The sequence below is a fragment of the Perkinsus marinus genome (assembly GCF_000006405.1).
Source record: "Perkinsus marinus ATCC 50983 genomic scaffold scf_1104296950436, whole genome shotgun sequence".
In the NCBI taxonomy this organism is placed as follows: Eukaryota; Perkinsozoa; order Perkinsida; family Perkinsidae; genus Perkinsus; species Perkinsus marinus.
The window spans coordinates 434,875-458,620 of NW_003209596.1; the positions used below are offsets into that span (position 1 = coordinate 434,875).

Here is a 23,746-nt window from a genome sequence, read left to right on the forward strand (position 1 = left end):
CGCGATAAAGAAATGCGAATTGCAGTAGATTGTTTATTATCATCACAGCTCATCCTCGTCCGAATCAGCAAACTCATCCTGAAAGCACACACCTCCACTCAGCCGTAGGACGTTACCTTGCCCACTTCAATGAGGCCGTCCGTGTTGGTCCACAGTAGCTGGTGCTGGCCTGCACCAGTGTCGTTCTCTGGACCATAATGAGCTGAGAACCCGTACTGTTTCCACTGCAAAAGGACGTGTGGGTACCTTCTATCTTCTCCAAGTGTGTCGCGTTTACCAGCGTCATCTCCAGGGCCGCAGGGTGACCATGATGAGGGTACCGACCCATCCACCGTGACAGGGCTAAGGAGCAAACAGTAATAACTTTTACATGGTCTTGGAGGGCCTACCGACATCAGCGAGGATGGCCCTTCCTCCACAGCGTACCTTCATCCGACCATCCTCACTAGGGGTGTGACCTACGACCATTCGGGCCACACCGTAATGCCGCAGGACATTCAGTAACGGTGGGCACGCCTCTTCGTCCGTACCCAAGGCGTATACCTGTGAGCGGAGCGTTGCATGCAATCAGTGAAGTAAGTGAGTTGACTGCAATTCCAAACTTGCAGCACTGCGTGGCTGGCACATACTTACTCGGGACCACAAAGGGCTGGACTCCGACAGTAGTAGAGGGTTCTTGAGAGCCCCATTTTTGATCATCCTAGAAGCCTGCTCATTCAACTCGTCGATCGAGCGGTCGGTCAAGGCCGGCATCACACCGCCGTGGACGAACCTGACCACGTATCAAACCCCTCCCCTTGAGAAACCAACAACAACCGTACAGGGTGTCAGCTCTGTCCAGGGGTAGGAGCTCAGGGAGTTTACCACTACTGTACTTGGACGTGAACGAGCCTGCCCATAGAGTACAGTTACACACCCCAGACCAGACCTATGACCTCCATAAACGTGGACCAACTCGTAGTGGTCTTTGAGGATGGTCCAGATCTCACCACCGGGGGACCAACTCTCCCTCCTGGCCTCCTCCCCGCCGAATTCGGCGACATCCTCATCAGTCACATACCGGCCGGCCATGCCCAGCAAATTGAGGACTTCGTGATTGCCTGGGCGAACAGTGTAGTCGAGTTTCACCCTAGTGATATGAAAAACCCTAGTGAAAAATATATTTTACGACTCTTGCATATCACAGCGAATATCGCGTTTTTCCCCGAGTATCACGCCATTTCGTGTAAAACGAGCGAAACTTCAGTATTGAAATATATGTTCGCTTTCCTCAGCTAAGCTCGGGAGTTTTCTCATTAGCTATACGGGTTTACACACGAATTCGAATAGAACTGTATACAAACCAACAGTAAATTCCCGAAATTTCCTCAGAATTTCCACATTGTCATCAACACATGTAGTTGCCCATGTGCATATTCTCCTACACCGCAACAGTAGCGTCCACCTCATGAAGATAAGCCCACCTACTACTAGTACTACCCAGCACTCGGACCACCTCATTGGCCCCCTCGGCCACGTACAGATCTTGCATGAGACGATAGCACTGCAGACCAAGCGGCCCTCGATCGACCAAGTCCCCTAGTTGAACCACCTGAGTGCCTTCCTACAGCATACCATTACCAAGGACCCCCTACCATAACAGGCTCTGCAGGGTCTGAGGCTTCTGGATGCCATTCAACTCCCTCCTGCTCGGGACCATGCTTGTGCACCAGTACCCGGCCATTCCTGAGGGACACATAGTCGACTTCCAGTGATCCCCATTGGGCCTACTCAAGGGCCTGCATCAAGTTACGTCGATCACCATGAACATCTGCTACGGCCACTATGCGCTTCAACGGTCGCGAAGACGACGTAGCAACGGAAACGACCAACAAAGCGGCCACTACGGCGATGCGATGAAATGTCATAGAGAAAACAGGACAGTAAAACACAACTACCCTCGCTAATACCACCACCACTAGGAATAACACAACGAGACGCTGGCAAGTGTGAAACCGAGTAGGTCACTCAGTGAGATGATATGCATGGCCACACTGGCTCCAATAGGAACCACAGGGGAAGTAGTAGTAACTTAGTCAACAACAGAGATTCAGTAACCTAGTCGACGGGCAACAGTGAACAGAGGACCCAATAGGGCGAGCATTCAGGGCATCCACTACAACGGCTCGGCCTCGTCCTTGATGGGCTGGGAGTCCGAATGCAGTCCGGGGCAAACGAAGAATTCCCTAACACGGATTGAACAGTGGCGGGGCATAAACAACAAGGCCTACCCTGCAACCCATGCATCGTCAACATCCTTGAACCAAGGCTGACAAGGAAGTGCGATCGGGAGGCATGAGCAGCTTACATGTGCCATGAGACCAGCCACACTGGCCCTAGCCGTTGGGGTCACCCTCAGACAAGACAACGCCAGCTCGTTCAACCAGTCCGGTATCTATGGCCGATTCAATGCCTCTCTAGAGTAGTCGATTACCTCTGAGTTCCGTTGTTGCATGGTCTGAAGCCCGCGGTCCTCTTTCCACTTAGGCCACAACTCGCAATAGTCTGGACACGTCTCGACCTACCACCTCTATGTCAAGTAGTAGTAGTAGGGAAGTTACTCACAATGCCAGGCCACGTCTCGGGTGTGGGAGTGCCCAACATACGGAAGATCCGGAACAACGTCTCGACCTCCGAATCCGTCGGAAAGAGCGGACTCCCTAGTGACCATCGTGTACACCATTCTACCGCAGAGGACCAACCTCCCGTAAAGAGCTCAGCCATGACACATCCAATGGACCATACATCTATGCTGTAGGTGTACTCCAACGACCCCTAGGGGCACAGCGCTCACTATGGCTCGATCGTGGTCCAAGCCGAGCAGCTTACCATGATGACCTCTGGGGCCCGATACCACAACGTGACGATCTCGTGAGTACATCTATGCGTCGGATGCATGTAACTCCTCGCTAAGCCGAAGTCGGCCAGCTTGATCCGTCCTACACAATGCGAGCCCATCACTGCTACTCATACCACTCCAACCTGAATACACTCCACCCTCTTCCGTATCACCTGTTGTCTGAGATATGAGTAGATTCTGCGGTTTTATATCCCTATGCATTATGCGCAGGTCATGACAGGCCTTCACTCCTCGCAAGATTTGGTATATGAAGTACTTCAAGCACGGCGCCGATGGGATAGCTGCCGAGCACTCCTGCCCAAAGCCTCTTCCCCAAGGGCAACTCACAATTCATCTTTATAAACTGCCGTAGGTCATAAGTGAGGAGTTCGAAGACCAACGTCAAGGAGTCCCATGGGGAGCTACTGCAGCGGTCCACATGAATCTGGCCAGCGCTTCAAACCACACCACCGGGCAACCCCAGGCGACCCACATGTAGTAGGGAGACTACGTTAGCCGACTTTATTTTTCGCAATAGTGCGATCTCTCGGATGGCCAAGGAAGGGCAACCTTCATCTTCCAGATTGATCCTGGCCATGATAATTTCGTGGCGCAGTGACGGTGGCCTCACTTCATGCGTTTGATGGCCACCGGTTCCCTCGTGACCTTGTCCATGCCTCTATACACTTTCCCATACGTCCCCTCCCCAAGCTTCTCACACAGCTCGTACCTGCCCAACGGCCCTCCCCTCCAGGCCCCACCCCACCCCACCTATTCTCCAGCTCATCCCGGGCCTGCCTGCCCTGCTCCTGCCCATCTGGTCGGGGCCTCTTCAATGACCGCGAGGGCGGCGGCGGTGGGGGCGGGGGCTGCATCGGAGTCGGCACTCGACTCACCCTCGCTGGAGCCTCCTCGGGTGCTGGAGGTATCAGGCATCCTAACGAGAAGGTCACCAACGACCCGATCGTACACCCCATGCCATACCGTTGTCAGAAGACAGAGCGGCCACAGGAGGAGGCAAGGGCATCCGAGGACAACGTCGCGCTGCTCAGAACTCTGCTCCCAAACCGACGCCCTAGCGCAAGGTCTTGCATAAGGGAAACTCAATTTCAACAGTGCCTCGTGATAGCATCGACCAGAGCTGGAAACGGCGGTGTGAAGAAATGGTCCTCGCCTGGTATCTCTACATACCTACGAACGCCCCCCAGACCCGGTGTGAACAAATATGCACATGCCCAACTCCATGTACCGGTGATAATATGAAAATTTCTAGGAATTTTAGGAGAATTCTCATTGGCTTCTGTTGATTTCGGTTTCAAATTCGTACGTAGACTCCTATATTTAGTGAGAAAACTCCTGAGCTCAGCTGGGGAGAGCGAACACATATATTCCAACACTGCTCAGAACCGTTGATAAAGATCACTCCTACTCCACTTTGGGCCGCAGCTTGCCAGCTACACGCCTCTGTATGTCTATGGGGACAAGCGTATCCTCAGTACCACCAATTTGGACCTCGAATTACATACCACTCCATCGCCAAATACCACATCTCAAGGAGCTCACAATGAAGCCACAGTTATCCTGTATGGCCGACCAATCGAAAGGACCATCAAAGTACCCACTAGCCGCCTCCATGTCATCTCCCAAAGGGTCATCGTAGACAGCAATCAATACCACACCCTGCTAACATCGTGCTTCGCTCCGCTCAAAAAAGAGGCCCCCTACTCGCAGCTTCTGCTCCTCTGCTATACGCAATGCCGCAACTGCTCCCGAAGAATGCCCAACCAATACCACACCCTCGTCACATTTCAACGTGTCACGTATATACCTACCATCCTCTCTCCTCAAGACATATCGAGGCGGTCTCATACGGTATCCAAATGGACCTCCGGGCCCTCACAGGATCAGGCATGCCCCCCTCCGGAAGCCGCACCTCGTACCTTAGGCCGCCACTACACCCATACAGGTGGACCATCGGCGACCCCACCTACCCCTTGTCCAGCATTTGCCTCTCGAGCCATCCATAAAAGTTGGCCGGCCGAATGTCTCCACCCCCACCGTTCCCCGGGACCAATACTATTCTAGGCCGGTTCGCACCAGCTGGCGACATGATAAAAATCCTACTCCAAGAAAACAAGTCCAAGCAGTGAATTCACACCAAACAACCGCTGGACTTGTTGAAACCATCGTTATGAACTAGCGACTAACATCATGGCATCACCCTAGCCCTAGCCTCGTTGATAAGGCGATTTAGTTCCATCGCCGCTGCCCTCGGATCCGCGGCCCTAGAGATACCCCGACTAACAGGGAAGAGGATGCCCATCCCCGTGTGTAGGTCCAGACCAGCCTCTACGGCCGCTTCCAAGTCGCCGCCCTAAAACCGACGAAACCCCTCTTAAAGTGAAGTGGGATTGCCTCCTTACCTGCGCCCCGATTCCAGGAGCCAGAATCCAAACCCCAGAGGGCAGACCCTGCCTGAGCCTCCTCATAGCATCGATATCAGTGGCCCCAACGACCAGACCAACACTATCCGGACCACGCTCCGTTGACTCCAGGGCCACTTGGGCCACGTGGAGGTACACAGGACGACCATCACCTACCAACTGCACCTTCTAACCTTCGCTGAATATTCCCTCATGAAAAATCAATCACTATAAAGATTAGTTCGACACTCATATCTCCACTGCGGTGTGCCCAAGCCCAACCCAGCTCACCTAGAGTGCATGTCTGTATATCATCACTCCCCTTATTGCTAGTCTTGCAGAGAGCCCATACACCCTTAGTCTGGTCAGCCAAGAAGGGTTGCATGCTGTCCTTCCCCATGTACCTCACATCGAACTCTAACAAGTCACAACCACCTCTGCCCCTACGGGTTCACTGTGATACTGTCAGCGCCCAACACTTCATAGGCGCTCTTAGCATAGGCCTCAGCTGTACTCCCGATGTCGCCACGTTTGGCATCAAGGATCTGCCATACCACATCACGGCCAAATCGTGCACACTGCCCTACCACTAACGCTGTCTTCTTAGTACTGGTCTTAACGTGAGCTATGAGGCGCTCCAACTGTTGCCACCCAGCGGCGCCAAACTGCTCAAAGAAAGCAGCATTGGGCTTGTAGGCCACTGAAAAAAGATATCCTAGGTTCCTTTCGACAAAGATTCAAAACAGGTCCACATCAGACCTCTGCCTACCCGCAACATCCTTCGTGAGCTCCACCAGGTTTTCACAAAACTTATAAGCCGCCTCGGCAGTGGGCTCGGGCAACTCCGAAATGTGCGGGTCCAAGCCCACGCACAGCAGAGAATTCTTAGCTTTGCATCTTTCAGCGAGCCGTTCAAAAAATGACGAAGTCATTTCCATTCGAAAAAAACTGTTTTACGAGAGGCCCCTTCAGGCTCAATAATAACACAACAACAGACTCAGCGATTAACCTACTCGATGATCGCCAAACTGTCCAACGCCGAGCACTCCTCCTAATAGGCCACTCCAAAGCGGAAAGAATTCTTGTCGTTGCAGTACTTCTTTTTCCGACCCAAGCGGTTCGTTGTGGCAGTCGCGGGGTTCACTGAGCAACACCAAAATCGCACCCCAGGAAGGGCATTGGAATCCTACATGGGTTGAACGGATACTCCTGCTTGCCCCTGCCTATCTCCCTGAACATGCCCTTGATACCATCAGTAAACCCCTCTGTGATGAGACAAGGCGTCTGAAAGGGTAAAGCAATGTGACGAGACACACCCAGAAGTCAGTTTCACCTGGTACAAGTCCAACCAAACTATGGCCCAGGCATGAGCAACACGGACGGGGAGGGCGGACATAGCGCTACTATTGAAGCCGCAATTACAACAACAAAAACTGACCGGATGCTGCCATCGAATAGCATATCTTCACTATCGTTACGAGGTGAGCCGTGATAGGCTACTATGAGGAATTCCCTCACCCTCCAAATTGTGATGATTTGTAGTGGCCCATGACCTCAATGTAAAAAGCGCGCGCCCTCAACCATTCGATGATACTCACATTGCCGGGTTGATAGGGGTCCGCCGTCTGTCCGTTATGTGAAACAGGGAAGGACGAGGACGACATGCACTTCCTATACTGATGGCCTCAAGGGCTCACACAGAGGGTGCCTCAAAAGGCAGCGTTTCCCCTCAGGGCTCTACTGTGGTCGGTGACACACGGGGATGCTCTCGTCAAGACAAGTCCCTTCAAGGGACTCCCTTCCTCTCCGCCCCTTTGAAGGTGGACTCTCAAACAGGCTGTACGAGTTGGGCACCCGAAAGGCGTGGGAAATGATAGCCCACACATGATAATGTAGGGTCATGACCCGTAACGGTGCCGAGGAGACTTGACGAACAATCATGCACGTGTAACTCCCAGCACCACGATGTTACACCCGTGAAGAACACAATACCCTCAGGGAGTCCCTTGACATTGGACTCGACACATAGGCCTTTACACTGCAATATGCTCAACACCAGGCCATAGTATAATAGAGGCTTGCAATGTGATTAATGATTTCTATCTAGTTTTTCTTCGTAAAGAAACTAGTCAGCTTCGTTTGGTGGCTGTGAGACGCCGCATTACCACCACCGCCACGCTTAGTGCCACGGGCCAGTCCCGAGGCTCCCTGAAAAGGAGTGGAGCCCAGCAGAACTCAATGATAAACTCACAGATTTGGCCTTGGGTTTGGCAGCTACTGGCGCTGCCCTCTTCACAGTTTCTGTGACCTCCTTGAAACCCACCACGTCCTGAACCTCCATATACCCCCCTTCTCCCAGCGAGAAATTCGTCTCGGTGGTCTTCCTAGAGACAAAGAGAACAGCCCTCCAGGGTCCATTCGGAAAAAAAGTAACCCTCACTTGCGTCGTTTCACTTCGATAGTATCACCACCGTTATGCTCAAGACTGGAATTTTCTGAAACACCAACAGCTCCATGACAGTCTCAGCTGACCCCCAATCCGTATTGACGTAGACAGCCCAACAGTAATTACACCGAATATAGTGGAAAGTCCCAGCCTACCATCACCAGGTCGCTCCCCTGTCTCTTTCTCCTCCTCGTCATCTTCCCCGAAGAGACCTGATACGGCCGTACCACCATGCGTACTCTCCAACCGCCACCTACCAGCTGAGACTGAGGGGGCCTTGGGCTCCTCCACCTTCTTTTTCTCAGGGGTCGCCTCTCGCTGTCGCTTCGCCATAGTATCACCCCTACGTTTCCTCTTGGGCATCACCATAATGTCATCCTCATCCTCCTCCTCCTCATCTGTCTCCATCGGCGACCTGACAGGCACCGAATCACCAACGAGCAAGACACACACTGACCAACCTCGACGGGGACACTTTCTTTGGTGTCGTCGCCGTCAACTTAGTCTTCGGATTCGCTTTCCCCCGAGCCGTCTTAGAGGCCTTTGCCCTAGCAGGACTCTTGGGTTTCTCTTTTGATACCAACTTCTCGTCTCGGGCGTCTTTCCTGAAGCACATACACCAAATCAATAATGAATTACTATTGGAGTGGTACTCCTTCGCCGCCTTTTTCTGAGCAGCCTTAGCAAACATAGCCGCTAAAGGATTGGCCTTCTCCTGAGCCTTAGTGATCTCTATCTGCGTCGCACTAAGCGGGACCTCATGTACCTACCATCGTGTCACCATACATATCAACTCGCGTTAAGGAACCGGTGCGGGAATATACGCACATAGTCAACTGCATGTTGTGGTAACAATATGAAAATCCTGATGAAATTTCGGGAAATTATCGTTATACATTTTATACCAAAAATCGTGTGCGAGTTTTCATAATGAACCTAACATATATTTCCACACTGCTATCGACTTCCACATAGGAAAAAGGAGGAACTTCACCACGCCGTGTACTTTCGGCGCTATCTGTTTCACATCCGTGACTATCTCCCTGCACTTATCGCTGGTCGTAGCATGCAACACTGTTGGTGCCAACGCGTGGGGGCTGAGGGCACGCCTAAGCCGACCAACTGTTATCCGCATTCCTAACCTGTAATGTGACTCCTTTCCCACTGCTCGGAGCCTATACACGTACCGCGTCAAAATCTACAGAGGTAGAAGGTACTCTAGGGAACTCGAGATCAGCTCACTCGGTCGAACTTCAACGAGGCCTGGTCCAGTCCTTCCTTGCCAGTTACGATGACCATGTCAGTGTTACCCATCCCGATGGTGCCCAGAATACAAAAGTCCACCTACGGTGGGGAAAAATACCCGCCCCAGGGATCGAACCTGAGCGGCTCACCTCAACATCACGGCTATGCTTCTTAGCATAGGCAAAGAGGCACTTCCGGGCAGTGTCCAAGCTCATGCCTGGCAACTCAGTGGTGATGTCACCAACCTGCACTGAGTACCCATCTTGGAGGGCCGATGATATCACTGTGAAGGTGTCCTTCAGAGCAGTAGACATCTCAATAAACTGCACAGGGCATTTTCCTTACCACTCCTCGAGTTCTTCATCATCACAACACATACTGTTGCGAATACCGTGACGGAATGTACTCATGTAAATCCACTACGGCCCATCACAAAGGCCTCTGCATGTACTTCCATATTCGAGCCGGCTAGGTTCTAGCCCTAAATTGCTAATGCCTAGTGGAAATTACTAGCGGATTCCGCGGCACATGCGATGTGGTCAACGCAGACACGAACGCCTCAATGCATTGCAGCGTACATGAGAGTACGGACAGACCTCCACTGGCTTCCACGGCACAGACCTAACGTACTCTGACAAACTTCACTCACGAAGACAGAAGACACGTGGTCGTCGATCGGTAGCAACCTAGGAGCCCCCATAGCGCCCCTCACTCCCGTTCATGGGCCCCTCCCCCTCCTAACGAGCAGCCGATGACTTTTCTGTCCAAGACCACCACCTTACCCGTTGTAGCCTCTCACAATCCGTGATAGAACTAATTACATAACCAATAGCTCACTCGACGAAGCGGAGTTGATGATGATCGTGTTTGATTCCACCAATAGGACAACACCTATAAGCATCTCAATCCTTTTTTCGTATTCTAACTAGTGTCGTAAATAGAGGCCCGTACGATTCCAAAACGATCAGCTACTTGGGTAAAATCTCGGATGACTCACTCGAAAAAAGGTTCCGAAAAACGTGGGAAAATTACCAAACCGTCGGGCAAAAAACCATGCTGTAAATTAGCATCGAATTTCGTATTCAAGTTCGACTTCGAACCACCAAATTGCGTTTGGGCGCGCGCTTTTTACTTCAGCAACCTCAGGGCTGTATCAGATTTCGCCAACTCAGAAATCGCCAAAATGACGCCAAACAGATTCGCAGGCCTAATGACAGGAATTATAGGTGATACCAGTGTTGGAACAGATTACAACAATGTGATGAAATACGTTACTCTACAACTGATTTGGACTAAGATTTGGTGGATTCTGCAAAATTCAACAGATGTGCAGTAATCTGCGTGTTGTTCTCATTCCGCCAACTTCAGTATTGGCAATAACTGCACATAGACAGCTCCCGCCAAGTTGGTCTTCTGCACAAGAATTGCCAAGTAGGTGATTTTAGGGTTGCGAGATATGGGTCGACCAGCGCGCGCCCTGGCTATCGACTCATTTTTATGGGGCACGCATGAGCACATGCCTGTTTTGGTGCCACCAAATCGGTGGTGTCCAGCACTCCCACATGAACCCGAATGCGTCTACGTCGCGTGGTAGAGGCCACCGTAAGGTGACTCGAAATTCGGGCAACCGAAGGCGAAGACCTACCCTTGTTAGCCCTCGTCTGGCACGTATACGGGGGAGGCTTTGCAGAAGGAGACGTCGTCCAGCAGGCAGGCCTCTTCGGAAACGGAGAAGGTCGTATTATACGACTCGTATACGATCATGTCCCTTAATATATGACATATATTATATGTGGCTTTTCTTCATCATCTCTCATCATCTAGTATGCCCCGACGTAATGTGCCTTCAAGGAACTATGCATACCTCAGCCTGCCCATCTAATATTGTGACCGGTTATCATGTAGTCTAACAAAAGGCCACGCGGCTGCAGACCAGGGGGCGGCCTAGTGATAGTTTGATAATGTTAGTTTGCGCTGGTCTTGTCTTTCGAGAACGAGACCCCCTTCTAGCCAGTGTCTCCGAGGGTGAGGTCATACACTAGTCATTGGAGTTTGTACAAGATCATTATATCAAGTCTCAACGTTGGTTCACTTCAATAGATGATGGTAATGGAGCGAGGGGCCAATTCACGCCGTGAATTACTTGCTTACTACTCCGGCCGCTTTGCGGTCGGGAGTATGAGGTGCTACAATTTCTGGACGCGATCTGAGGTCGCTCTGCTTCTCTCAGGTGTAGAATCTCTCGGTTTCAATTGGTCTCTTATATCCTATCGGACCGATCGTATCGGTATATTATACTGGTCGGCTCCAGCAGGCATGCGACATAGAACAAACAACGCTGCCGAGGCGCTGCACACTGTGTAGTGCACAGTGACCTGAAGTGTCTCGTGGGTCATCGCCGTTCACATGTACGATTTTTTATTCATCAACTGAGGATTCCTCAGTGAATAAGCACAACGAGCGGATGCGCATCAAGCTCCGAAGGGAGGATGGAGAGCCTTGAATAAGGCAATGGCCTTTCAAGGCTGAGGAAAGGCGAGTGAGTTAATCTCATCAGTTGGTGTTGTTTTTTTGATGGTAGTGTTGACTCGGAATTCAGAATCCTTGTGTTAATCACATGTCAATAGTCCCCGGAGACAAGGTGTTCGTTTGGTCGAACTTCTCTCGACCGCCAAGTTCGTCAGGAGTATTCGGTCGTCAGTGTTGAGGACGACTGGTATGCCGGAGAAGACGATCTTTACCTGTATCGTCTTCGAGGAGACCGTGATGGTGAGGAGTTGGTAGTTGAAGGTGAAGAGGACCTCTGTCCGTTAATCGGCAGAAAGCGAGCCTCGTGGGGCTATGCTGAGTGCTGGAGCAGTTTCCGAGATAACACAAGAACTGGGTAGTGTAAAAAACACGTTTTAAAGGGGAACAAGAACTGGTTATTCTCTAGGCTTCGTTTAGCTGTTCACTACGTTCACGGTATCTTACGGCAATTGTTGCGCTGTCACCAATAAGGTCGTTTCGGGACGCAACGACTGGTAATGGGGTAACCAGGTAACGGTAACTAGTAACCGGTAACTGGTTGGGGACAACACCTTGGTCACTAGATACACCCCATGGAACTTGCGCTTCTGGAACTTAGAGCTATGTACTGTGGCCGAAGAGTCTCTTTTAAAGGCAACTTTGTCGCCCACCTGAACTCAAGTCACCAGCACTAGGATACTATCCTGTTAGGACAACCTACCTGAAACACCTCTTCAGGCTCCATATCCTCTCTATGTTTCAGCGCTCGCTTCCCTGCCACCTGTTTGATGTATTGTGACCCAATTTCTTGAACCTCCTTCAAGTGCTGCCGCAGTCTCTCCAAATAAGCCTGAGCTGCTTCTTGGTCGGAGCCTTGGTCGGAGCCTTATTCAGCCATGAATTATTGAACTCGAGCTTTGGTCGGAGCATTCCATCGAAAAGGGGAATCTTTATGGAGATATGATGATCGGAGATCACTGACCGATTCATACAAGGCCATACGACGCTGTTCAAATTCCTCGTTGGGCCTTGCCGGCTCGGCAAAGTTGACAAAGGATTAACTCTGCCGTGTAAAACTCATGTAAGTAGATCCTGGGCTTCCCACGCGAACTCTCCTGTACTCGATCGGTCTATGATAGACCGCCTATCGCCCTACCACAAGACATGATAATCATTTGAACTCAGAGTCCAAAGACATCGAAAGTCACTGAGAACAGACAACAAAAAGCAGAACCAAGGGGGAACTGTGCGGTTGAATCCAACTTGGCGGTATGCGGCCTTGATAAAACTCTCGCCGGACAGGAATCATCACAAAGTTGTGGCGAAAGCCTGTCACAAAACCAGATTTGAACAAATCACCTGGCGATATTCGACTCCGACTCGGGAATATACCAACCGTGATCGATAAAAGGCGGATATCGCCAAAGATGGTGTAATCTTCATAAACAAATGATTATACCAAGATATCGGCGTTTTACGACACGTACTTGGCGAATACCGATAAGTTCACCAAGTTTTATAGCAATATCTGAGCCACTGGCATGTTACACCAATACCAACTTGCTGTAACCGTGCGCACAGAACGGAATAGATCATTTGGGCGAACGAAACTACGGATTACCTCAACCAGTTTCCGCCACATATCGGGGAAATTCGTTAGGTGTCGACGCCAAAGAGGCGAAATATGGTCCAGAAGCGGTCGTATCTCATGATTGAGCATGTTGGCGAGAGTTCATTAGGACCCGAGATCACCAAGCTTGGCGAGTTGGTGAAACCTGGTCCTCCGATTCCCGAGTCGGAGTCGAATATCGCCAGGTGATTTGTTCAAATCTGGTTTTGTGACAGGCTTTCGCCACAACTTTGTGATGATTCCTGTCCGGCGAGAGTTTTATCAAGGCCGCATACCGCCAAGTTGGATTCAACCGCACAGTTCCCCCTTGGTTCTGCTTTTTGTTGTCTGTTCTCAGTGACTTTCGATGTCTTTGGACTCTGAGTTCAAATGATTATCATGTCTTGTGGTAGGGCGATAGGCGGTCTATCATAGACCGATCGAGTACAGGAGAGTTCGCGTGGGAAGCCCAGGATCTACTTACATGAGTTTTACACGGCAGAGTTAATCCTTTGTCAACTTTGCCGAGCCGGCAAGGCCCAACGAGGAATTTGAACAGCGTCGTATGGCCTTGTATGAATCGGTCAGTGATCTCCGATCATCATATCTCCATAAAGATTCCCCTTTTCGATGGAATGCTCCGACCAAAGCTCGAGTTCAATAATTCATGGCTGAATAAGGCTCCGACCAAGGCTCCGACCAAGAAGCAGCTCAGGCTTATTTGGAGAGACTGCGGCAGCACTTGAAGGAGGTTCAAGAAATTGGGTCACAATACATCAAACAGGTGGCAGGGAAGCGAGCGCTGAAACATAGAGAGGATATGGAGCCTGAAGAGGTGTTTCAGGTAGGTTGTCCTAACAGGATAGTATCCTAGTGCTGGTGACTTGAGTTCAGGTGGGCGACAAAGTTGCCTTTAAAAGAGACTCTTCGGCCACAGTACATAGCTCTAAGTTCCAGAAGCGCAAGTTCCATGGGGTGTATCTAGTGACCAAGGTGTTGTCCCCAACCAGTTACCGGTTACTAGTTACCGTTACCTGGTTACCCCATTACCAGTCGTTGCGTCCCGAAACGACCTTATTGGTGACAGCGCAACAATTGCCGTAAGATACCGTGAACGTAGTGAACAGCTAAACGAAGCCTAGAGAATAACCAGTTCTTGTTCCCCTTTAAAACGTGTTTTTTACACTACCCAGTTCTTGTGTTATCTCGGAAACTGCTCCAGCACTCAGCATAGCCCCACGAGGCTCGCTTTCTGCCGATTAACGGACAGAGGTCCTCTTCACCTTCAACTACCAACTCCTCACCATCACGGTCTCCTCGAAGACGATACAGGTAAAGATCGTCTTCTCCGGCATACCAGTCGTCCTCAACACTGACGACCGAATACTCCTGACGAACTTGGCGGTCGAGAGAAGTTCGACCAAACGAACACCTTGTCTCCGGGGACTATTGACATGTGATTAACACAAGGATTCTGAATTCCGAGTCAACACTACCATCAAAAAAACAACACCAACTGATGAGATTAACTCACTCGCCTTTCCTCAGCCTTGAAAGGCCATTGCCTTATTCAAGGCTCTCCATCCTCCCTTCGGAGCTTGATGCGCATCCGCTCGTTGTGCTTATTCACTGAGGAATCCTCAGTTGATGAATAAAAAATCGTACATGTGAACGGCGATGACCCACGAGACACTTCAGGTCACTGTGCACTACACAGTGTGCAGCGCCTCGGCAGCGTTGTTTGTTCTATGTCGCATGCCTGCTGGAGCCGACCAGTATAATATACCGATACGATCGGTCCGATAGGATATAAGAGACCAATTGAAACCGAGAGATTCTACACCTGAGAGAAGCAGAGCGACCTCAGATCGCGTCCAGAAATTGTAGCACCTCATACTCCCGACCGCAAAGCGGCCGGAGTAGTAAGCAAGTAATTCACGGCGTGAATTGGCCCCTCGCTCCATTACCATCATCTATTGAAGTGAACCAACGTTGAGACTTGATATAATGATCTTGTACAAACTCCAATGACTAGTGTATGACCTCACCCTCGGAGACACTGGCTAGAAGGGGGTCTCGTTCTCGAAAGACAAGACCAGCGCAAACTAACATTATCAAACTATCACTAGGCCGCCCCCTGGTCTGCAGCCGCGTGGCCTTTTGTTAGACTACATGATAACCGGTCACAATATTAGATGGGCAGGCTGAGGTATGCATAGTTCCTTGAAGGCACATTACGTCGGGGCATACTAGATGATGAGAGATGATGAAGAAAAGCCACATATAATATATGTCATATATTAAGGGACATGATCGTATACGAGTCGTATAATACGACCTTCTCCGTTTCCGAAGAGGCCTGCCTGCTGGACGACGTCTCCTTCTGCAAAGCCTCCCCCGTATACGTGCCAGACGAGGGCTAACAAGGGTAGGTCTTCGCCTTCGGTTGCCCGAATTTCGAGTCACCTTACGGTGGCCTCTACCACGCGACGTAGACGCATTCGGGTTCATGTGGGAGTGCTGGACACCACCGATTTGGTGGCACCAAAACAGGCATGTGCTCATGCGTGCCCCATAAAAATGAGTCGATAGCCAGGGCGCGCGCTGGTCGACCCATATCTCGCAACCCTAAAATCACCTACTTGGCAATTCTTGTGCAGAAGACCAACTTGGCGGGAGCTGTCTATGTGCAGTTATTGCCAATACTGAAGTTGGCGGAATGAGAACAACACGCAGATTACTGCACATCTGTTGAATTTTGCAGAATCCACCAAATCTTAGTCCAAATCAGTTGTAGAGTAACGTATTTCATCACATTGTTGTAATCTGTTCCAACACTGGTATCACCTATAATTCCTGTCATTAGGCCTGCGAATCTGTTTGGCGTCATTTTGGCGATTTCTGAGTTGGCGAAATCTGATACAGCCTCGGGAATATACCAACCGTGATCGATAAAAGGCGGATATCGCCAAAGATGGTGTAATCTTCATAAACAAATGATTATACCAAGATATCGGCGTTTTACGACACGTACTTGGCGAATACCGATAAGTTCACCAAGTTTTATAGCAATATCTGAGCCACTGGCATGTTACACCAATACCAACTTGCTGTAACCGTGCGCACAGAACGGAATAGATCATTTGGGCGAACGAAACTACGGATTACCTCAACCAGTTTCCGCCACATATCGGGGAAATTCGTTAGGTGTCGACGCCAAAGAGGCGAAATATGGTCCAGAAGCGGTCGTATCTCATGATTGAGCATGTTGGCGAGAGTTCATTAGGACCCGAGATCACCAAGCTTGGCGAGTTGGTGAAACCTGGTCCTCCGAACCTCAGTGAAGCACCAACGACATCATCAAACCTTGACAGGTGGTACTTTATACTAGGCAACTTCTACAGATGTTCATATCTCGCAGATCCCTATTTAACCATGAACGCGTAACTCGGAAAATTTTCCGATCGATTATCAAATGCACAGTAGAGTAGCTGGTCGCACTTTCAACCTCGTGAGGCTTCTGAATGCCAATAAACTTATCGTGAGGATCTAAGTGCATCTGCACTCAGTTCTTCTCGATTTGATGACTTTCAGACCGGAAGTAGAACCATCAGTAGTGTTTCACACCCCTTGCTATGGAGTGTCAACATTCTCTGAGTCGAGATGGCTATTCATGAATCATGAATCGTATTGTGTTGTCAAAATTGTCTTTTTTCGAGGTGGAAACAGAATTGTCCATGAAGTCTGACCGTAAGTGAAACGTTAATCGACAACCAGTCAAACAAGGTTGTCTTTGATAGTCTATGAGGAGAGTGTCGATATTTTCACTATGTGCGACAGCTTTTGATACCTTTTAAATGTCATTCTCTGTTAATGATGATGCCTTAAGCCTCATCCACGTGTTGACTCGCAGCGCGGGTCATCCTGGTACTGCTATCAAGCTTGGCCTCTGTCGTCACTAGAGCTACTACAGGCTTCTCAACAAGCATTGACCGAAGTGGACACCACTGCCCCTCATCGACACCGCTAGAATGCTCATAGTCGGCGTCGTGCAGAGCATGCCAATGCAGTTCACATTCGCTGTGGTCTTCGTTGCGAGCTTCCTGGCATCACAGTACCTAAGGGCTCAGTCTATACCATCAGCTGGTGACAGTGGCCTTGGTGACAGGCTGTGGAAAAAGAAGTGTGGCGATGCTTATATCGATCAAATGGACGGGGTAGTGGATGCATACTGTACTAGAGGGAGGGCATGGTGTGGGGGTAGATTCGGCTATGCTCAGGCAGTGATCCGTCCTTGTTTGGGTACTTTATCATCGCGGCTATAGCGGTGACACGCATGCGATAGCATGGTGATAGCATGGTGACACCTATCGTGAACGGTGGTGACACATTCGAATGAGTTGTACGCTGAATATTATGTAGCTGCTTGGGGACGATGACAACAAGCTGATTTATCGAGTGATCCTCGAAGGGATAATTAGTGTTGTAGATTGGTAATAAGTTGGAGTAGTTGAGATTTGCGTTCAGTTTTTCTAGTGCACTGGATGCCCTCATGTTTCAGTATTCTGACCAAGAATGGAATCTCGCAATTTAATCTCGAGGCCCGTCGCTCTCCTCACGGGAGGGGTGATAGCTGCTGCGGTTGCCGCGTATGTATACTCGCGCGTTCGTCCAGTTGAAAAACATTCAAATGACGACTCGGAGCACTCGGATGCGGAAGAGGAAGAACGGTTGAAAGAACTACGAGAATTCAATGACTGGTTCGTTGATGATGATTCCGAACCACCGAGGAGTGCGGTGACCCCGGGTCGCGACCAGAGCTTGGACGACGGTCTAACTGCTCTGGGTATGCAGAGCAATGTGATGTACTTGCCCAATGCGAGTCCTGGGGAGATAAGAATTGGCGAGGACACGCATGTGGCGGCGGAGAATCCCGACGTTGACGATGTGATACGTGTTGAGAGGGTCTCGCAGGAAGAGGAAATGAGGCGCTACTTCAGCGGTATGGATTCGGGCCAGCGTATGGTGAAGGGTCAGCATCATAGGAAGAATGGGAGCTCTGCTAGGGAGTAATCTCAGACGTATTATCGTTCCTGATGACTATTCAGTCTGTTACTGTTAATGTGTGTGTGTTGTGTGTGCTGGGGTGGGGGTATATCCCCGTGGGGGTTGTTTCTGTTCCCATGGTTGCGGCGTATGTGCATTCTCCTGTCGGGTTAAGGACGCAACAACTGGGCCCTGCGGTGCCGGTGATGTAATAAACGGAGTGAATGGTGAAGTAATAAGCGAGAGTGCATTGGCCCAGATAAATACAACAACAATAGGGCTCCCGGATATCATAAGGACTTCACAGTTCTCCGCTTGGGATTTGCAGCGTCCCATGAAAATGGTGGCGATCGTGAATCGGTGGTATTCATGCTTTTTCGTGCCCTGGCCATGTTCTGTGTTGTAGTGGGATTCCAACGGGGTTGTTTTTAACGTTCCCATAGGTAGCCCTATTCGTATCGAATCTATCGAACTTATCGAACCCTGACTATGTCACCAAACCCAACGAATCGTAGTAACACAGAAAGGTTGAGGAAGAGGTAATGCCGGTGTATCCCTGCTGAGCATGCTCATGCCTCGTAGTAGGTATAAAGTACGCATGTGCATCTACTATCTAGCTGGTGGCTGTACCGAGGGCGAGAACTGCACCTTCGCACATTCCCCGGAGGAGCTGGCCAACCCAAAAACCGTCATGTGCCCTAGCGGAGCGAAGTGCACTGACAGTACTTGTCCCTTTGCCCATGATAAGAGCGAGTTGGTCGTGGGCCACCAGAGGGTCATACAGCAGATGTGCAAGTATATTGGGCCAGGCTTTCGAGGCTGCAATGCTGGTGACTGCTGTCGATTCGCACACACCAGGGATGAAATGCTCACTGGAGTGCGTAATCAAGCTAGTAACCTTCTAGGGGACGCCGGGATGGTCGGTGGGCCCAGCTCACGTGCAAGTGGGATGGCGTTTGGCCCATCGACATCCCAGCTCACACCGCACGATGCGCATCCAGGTAGTAATAGTAATAGTAGTAGTAGTAGTAGTGGTAGTGGTAGTGGTAGTAGTAGTAGTAGTAGTAGTAGTAGTAGTAGTAGTAGTAGTAGTAGTAGTAGTAGTAGTAGTAGTAGTAGTAGTAGTAGTGGTAGTGGTAGTAGTCGTAGTAGTAGTAGTAGTAGTAGTAGTAGTAGTAGTAGTAGCAGTAGTAGGGTTACACTAGCACGGTCATTTTAACATACGCCCAACGAATCGACCGGGGGTTCGATTCATCTAACCAAACAGTGTATACTTTTCATATAGATACATCCATCACGTTGAGAAATTATATGAATATTCGCCGTACTAGCCGAGAAATGTGATTTTTTGCATCTGCATGAGGAATAGCACGCACAGTAGCTCCTGTATGGGAAAGCGTTGTTGTCAGATCTAATCACCAAGGATCGAGTCCGAGAGGCAGCCAGAGTTCTAGGTCTCGTCTCTCATGATGGTGTTGGTGCCACCTACAATGAGCACGGCGAGATCGTCTGGCAACTTACAACCGATCAGCTGCTCAACTTGATCAAGATCGCCTCTGGTGGTCGATTGCCGGTCGACACATCAGATTAAGCTGAGGTTAGGGTTATTCGTAATTTAATCATAATCGTTAGTATCATCGTAGAACCAATCGTATTCAGTCAGTCGGCGCACTTTGGGCGGTGTTGCCGTTGACTCTCAAACACTTGTACTATGTTTCTCCCGAGGGCAGCAACAACATGCCATGCGATATGCCATGGTAGAGCCACTGCATTATGCTCTTCTCGTGGTCTCGTATCGAGCGTTATCTCCATCGTTGAAAACACTGTATGGGCACTGTTCTCGTGATTGCGACTGGTGTCGATCGTCTGTACTATTCTGTCGCTGTCGTAGCTCCTCGAATCTCCATCATCATCATCATCATCCAGCATCGAACCATCATCGTTTATTCGTCCGTTCGCAACCTTGATGTTGCTGTCGGATCTCATATGTTCGATCTCACGAGCATCAGCTCGGACGTGAGCTGAGCCAGTGTTTGTGAATCTCGTAGTGCCTACTTTTCTCATCCTGCGAACACTACTACCCTACTGCTGCTATCATTGATAACACTTGGTTGCTTTTTGTTGACTCGTTCTGAAAGTGTCTGAAGTTTGAAGTCGGCAGCTATGGGGATAACAATATGCTCGTCAATTTCGGAGGATAGGCTATGTTGAGTTCAGTAGTCTGAGCCACCCATTCGGAGGATGCATCTGCGAATATCAAAGAGTAGTTCGATTCTTGCAAGTTGTTCACACCGAACTGACGGGGTCGTAGCGGTGACACCCTTTGGTGACGCGAATGATTCCGCAGCCCCTTTTCTCGTCCCAACGGCATAACATACGTTCTCGAATTGGGTCCACAAAGACGCAAATCGCACCGTGTGAGCCTTAGAGGCTTAATTGTTGTGCAAATTGTCTCCCCTTTTCCCCCGACTGTTAATAATCTCCTGACTATCGTTTGTGGCGTGGCCTACTGGGCGAGCGAGATCTACAATGAAGACTGTCGAGATATTCGTAAGGTTCACTCGCAGTGTGTGATTCGGGGAGGATCCCCTGAAACGAAGGGATATAATCTGTCTAGATGCGGGTAATGAGTTGCCGTGCGATTACCCTTCATGTGATTGCATATTCTAGGGGTAGTAGTGAATGCTATGTAGTAGAGGTCTACATCACATTTCGATAGTGATGATGCAATGCCGTGTAGTTAGTTACGTCGCTTTTTCCTTCTTATGTCAGTATCATCGGATTCCACCACCAGTAAGATCACCGAGGTGGAGACTGGACAGTCTAACTTCTCTGCGGTGGTGAACATCATTCTCACGGGCATTGGTGTTGGGATGCTCGGCTTGCCGGGCGCCATAGCGCAGGCCGGTTACGTTCTGGGTTTCATCTTATTGCTCGCATGTGGTCTGGAGGGTCTCCTGGACACTCATTTACTGCGGAAATGTATGAACTCTTGTACTCGGAATTATGAAGATATCGGTCGAGATGCGTTCGGGTACCCAGGAATGATGGCGGTTACTGTTGCTCTGAACGTGGCCCTTGTGGGCACAGGGTGTTTGCTTATGCTACTACTTGGGCAAAACTCGGTACTTCTAGCTCCGCAAATCAGCCAGACATATTGGATCCTCATATGGACCGCAGTGATGCTGCCACTCGCGTGCTTGCGGACGATGAAACAAGTTGGGTATTTCAGCGGAACTGTGGGAGTCGCTGCCGTCTTTGTGGTGCTCATAACGATCGTTATTGCTGGCGTTCAAGAACGGGTTCAAACTACTACATCGGTACCGTATCGAGCGGCGCCGATCTCAGTAGTAGGCCTGGGCACGACATTCTCCACATTGACGTTTTCATATGCGGTCACCAGTACTACAACTACTATTTTACAAGATATGAAGCATCCAGAAGCACAGTCCAAGGTGCTCTTGATAGCATTCATCTGTTTGATACTGCTATTCTTAGCAGCTTCCTTGGGAGGCTATATCGGTTGGGGACAAGAGCTCTTGCATTTTGATACTATCATCAACGCGATGGCTCCAGTACCGGGAAATAACTCCGCGGTCGCTACCACGTGTATCGTTGGTATCCTCATTGTATGTGCCACCCATTATGTTGTTATGATGAACCCGTCCTGTCGAATATTCGAGGAATGGGTTGGTATCAAGAGTAATCAGATTTTTAGGTCCGTGTTGTTGAGAAGCTGCCTTGTTGCTGTTACTGTCCTGGTAGCAATATTTGTTCCCAGTTTCTCAGCGCTTATTAATCTCCTTGGTTCTATCTGTTTTTCGCTTATCCACAACATATACCCATCCGTCTTCTACTTACGTCTCTCAAGCATGAAGGGCGAGAAGATATTTGGGTCACCCAAGTGGATAGCGACGACATTGTTTCTTTGTGTTTTGATGCTTATCTCTATCATAGGTTCTGGGTTCGGTGTACTTGCGGCTATTAAAGAACTATGCGCGTAACATAGAGTTCAGTTATTTTGGTTACTTCGTGTTTTCATTCATATCGCAAAATTGTCGATCCTGATACGTTATCTCTTCCTCCGTTTCTGATTCGTAATTTTGCTTATACTCATGGCAGTACGTTACGGCGTTCGGAGTTCAGCTCGTTCGTCGACCTACTGCAATTACTGTTGTTGCTGTATAATACACACGCTTATGTGGAGGGTCATCACGTGCCTTGTTATTCTGTCGCTTCGGCTGCTTACTACAGGGCAGTCTTGGTCCTTTCCCCGTTTCGTGTTCCTAGAGTCCTGTCTTGAGTTAGTGCTATCAATCATGCTTGTGGTTTTCTTCATGGGTCCTCTAGATGTATTCAGCACGCTGTGTAGGAAGATGTTCAAAGTGGAAGTACTGCCAGAATTGAACGTGTAAGTCGCCTATTGAAGAGTTCTCTTGGATGGAATTACGGCAGAGTGTGCCCAGGAACCAACGTGAGGGTTACATTCGAGGAAATGCGGTTTGTTTCTCATGTCATTGATTGAGGTATGTCCCACTCGCTGTTGTTCTTGCCAGAAGATTTATTAAATGCTATGATGGTGTATGCGTATTCCCACAGGTGGGAGTGCGAAGATGTCTTGGATGTCTACGAAGTTTTCGACCATTTGAGCGCGTGTCGATTTTCTGAATACTCGGTGTATAGTGAGGTCCCGCGCTTAACGAGTCATGGGTATATCCCTAGACTCAACCGGTATCAGGTCTTGCTGCTCATGCTATTCCACTCCTCATATCTAGTTATATTCACGCAGTCGCTAACTGTGCATCATCTGGTACATGGTGTCAGTAAGCTCAGTTGACCTTGGAGAGTGTCACCGTACAATCTTCAGGTCAATTACACTTTTCCTCTGATACCTCACCCATTCGGAAGGAGGTGATCGCGGCGTCTCACTCGTTCCACTCGACTCAACATTTGTAGCGGCTTGGTCTTCAGTTATTGGGAACGTCATGGGGCAGCGCGACTTCGGGCATTCATCCAGGTGAGTTTTGGTATTGGGGTTTTCAACGAGAAAATGCTTTCTTTCTCGATAACTTAGCGGACGATTTCATCATCGGAGATCTTTGGGGATTTTATAAGTTTACACTAAGGCTTCTAAGGAATTTTAGTTTCCTGGTTATCCAAAAATCGTCTAAAATGGGAGGAAAAGGACTTAGTAGACTGAGTCGACTCGACTTAACGCTCGATGGAGTCATCGATCGTTGACGCGTCGTTTCACATTATATGTCCGCAAGACGCGCCTATCGCGTCATGTTGGAGCCGGCCTCCCATTTTCGAGCAAGGTGTTACGAAAAAGGCGTAACGACTGCTATGAATACTATCGTTTTATGTCATTTTGCATACCGACTGGCTCATCTCCACTATTGAGAACTTATTAATGATAATCTGTCACAAGCTTTTGGACGGAGATTCAACTCCGGACATCAGCATTGAGTTGTTGAGCATGACGCGCAATCAGTGCGCGTTATGTTAAGCAATCCCTGAGTTGTATGCATCTCGCCAGAGATCGGATGGTCTCTGAATATGATGCAAGGTGTTGCAGTTCGCGGGGGTTG

The 23,746-nt window shown here is 49.6% G+C and overlaps 9 protein-coding genes across 9 annotated transcripts; 3 read left to right on the forward strand and 6 right to left on the reverse strand.

Moving 5' to 3' along the window:
* Positions 1–42: 42 nt before the first annotated feature.
* On the reverse strand, positions 43–1,907 carry Pmar_PMAR018604 (serine-threonine protein phosphatase, putative; the record flags this gene model as incomplete). Its single annotated transcript, XM_002778118.1, has 9 exons — positions 43–78; positions 117–202; positions 247–342; positions 390–543; positions 634–772; positions 929–1,100; positions 1,480–1,603; positions 1,635–1,725; positions 1,771–1,907. 9 exons carry the CDS (start codon positions 1,905–1,907, stop codon positions 43–45), a joined length of 1,035 nt encoding a protein of 344 aa, XP_002778164.1.
* A 248-nt stretch (positions 1,908–2,155) lies between these two features.
* On the reverse strand, positions 2,156–3,814 carry Pmar_PMAR018605 (CDK1, putative; the record flags this gene model as incomplete). Its single annotated transcript, XM_002778119.1, has 13 exons — positions 2,156–2,225; positions 2,271–2,308; positions 2,348–2,434; positions 2,474–2,560; positions 2,605–2,699; positions 2,742–2,814; positions 2,869–2,978; positions 3,052–3,180; positions 3,227–3,323; positions 3,372–3,468; positions 3,510–3,608; positions 3,650–3,695; positions 3,775–3,814. 13 exons carry the CDS (start codon positions 3,812–3,814, stop codon positions 2,156–2,158), a joined length of 1,068 nt encoding a protein of 355 aa, XP_002778165.1.
* A 489-nt stretch (positions 3,815–4,303) lies between these two features.
* Pmar_PMAR018606 (restnoblastoma-binding protein, putative) lies at positions 4,304–4,988 on the reverse strand (the record flags this gene model as incomplete). Its single annotated transcript, XM_002778120.1, has 5 exons — positions 4,304–4,390; positions 4,442–4,558; positions 4,604–4,706; positions 4,750–4,818; positions 4,870–4,988. The coding sequence occupies 5 exons, from the start codon at positions 4,986–4,988 to the stop codon at positions 4,304–4,306; spliced, it is 495 nt and encodes a 164-aa protein (XP_002778166.1).
* A 99-nt stretch (positions 4,989–5,087) lies between these two features.
* Positions 5,088–6,239, reverse strand: Pmar_PMAR018607 (orotidine 5'-phosphate decarboxylase, putative; the record flags this gene model as incomplete). The annotated part of the gene is made up of 5 exons (XM_002778121.1): positions 5,088–5,252; positions 5,302–5,474; positions 5,593–5,705; positions 5,749–6,001; positions 6,071–6,239. 5 exons carry the CDS (start codon positions 6,237–6,239, stop codon positions 5,088–5,090), a joined length of 873 nt encoding a protein of 290 aa, XP_002778167.1.
* Positions 6,240–6,352: 113 nt separating this feature from the next.
* On the reverse strand, positions 6,353–6,697 carry Pmar_PMAR018608 (hypothetical protein; the record flags this gene model as incomplete). Its single annotated transcript, XM_002778122.1, has 3 exons — positions 6,353–6,444; positions 6,492–6,585; positions 6,635–6,697. 3 exons carry the CDS (start codon positions 6,695–6,697, stop codon positions 6,353–6,355), a joined length of 249 nt encoding a protein of 82 aa, XP_002778168.1.
* Positions 6,698–7,404: 707 nt separating this feature from the next.
* Positions 7,405–9,306, reverse strand: Pmar_PMAR018609 (Chromo domain protein cec-1, putative; the record flags this gene model as incomplete). The annotated part of the gene is made up of 11 exons (XM_002778123.1): positions 7,405–7,509; positions 7,553–7,685; positions 7,742–7,796; positions 7,903–7,959; positions 8,005–8,162; positions 8,209–8,352; positions 8,401–8,513; positions 8,754–8,856; positions 8,890–8,945; positions 8,990–9,091; positions 9,142–9,306. The coding sequence occupies 11 exons, from the start codon at positions 9,304–9,306 to the stop codon at positions 7,405–7,407; spliced, it is 1,191 nt and encodes a 396-aa protein (XP_002778169.1).
* Positions 9,307–17,684: 8,378 nt separating this feature from the next.
* On the forward strand, positions 17,685–18,182 carry Pmar_PMAR018610 (hypothetical protein; the record flags this gene model as incomplete). The annotated part of the gene is made up of 1 exon (XM_002778124.1): positions 17,685–18,182. One exon carries the CDS (start codon positions 17,685–17,687, stop codon positions 18,180–18,182), a length of 498 nt encoding a protein of 165 aa, XP_002778170.1.
* A 571-nt stretch (positions 18,183–18,753) lies between these two features.
* On the forward strand, positions 18,754–20,327 carry Pmar_PMAR018611 (hypothetical protein; the record flags this gene model as incomplete). The annotated part of the gene is made up of 2 exons (XM_002778125.1): positions 18,754–19,156; positions 19,565–20,327. 2 exons carry the CDS (start codon positions 18,754–18,756, stop codon positions 19,744–19,746), a joined length of 585 nt encoding a protein of 194 aa, XP_002778171.1. The 3' UTR covers positions 19,747–20,327.
* A 593-nt stretch (positions 20,328–20,920) lies between these two features.
* On the forward strand, positions 20,921–22,159 carry Pmar_PMAR018612 (vacuolar amino acid transporter, putative; the record flags this gene model as incomplete). Its single annotated transcript, XM_002778126.1, has 2 exons — positions 20,921–21,857; positions 22,113–22,159. The coding sequence occupies 2 exons, from the start codon at positions 20,921–20,923 to the stop codon at positions 22,157–22,159; spliced, it is 984 nt and encodes a 327-aa protein (XP_002778172.1).
* Between the last annotated feature and the right edge of the window lie 1,587 nt (positions 22,160–23,746).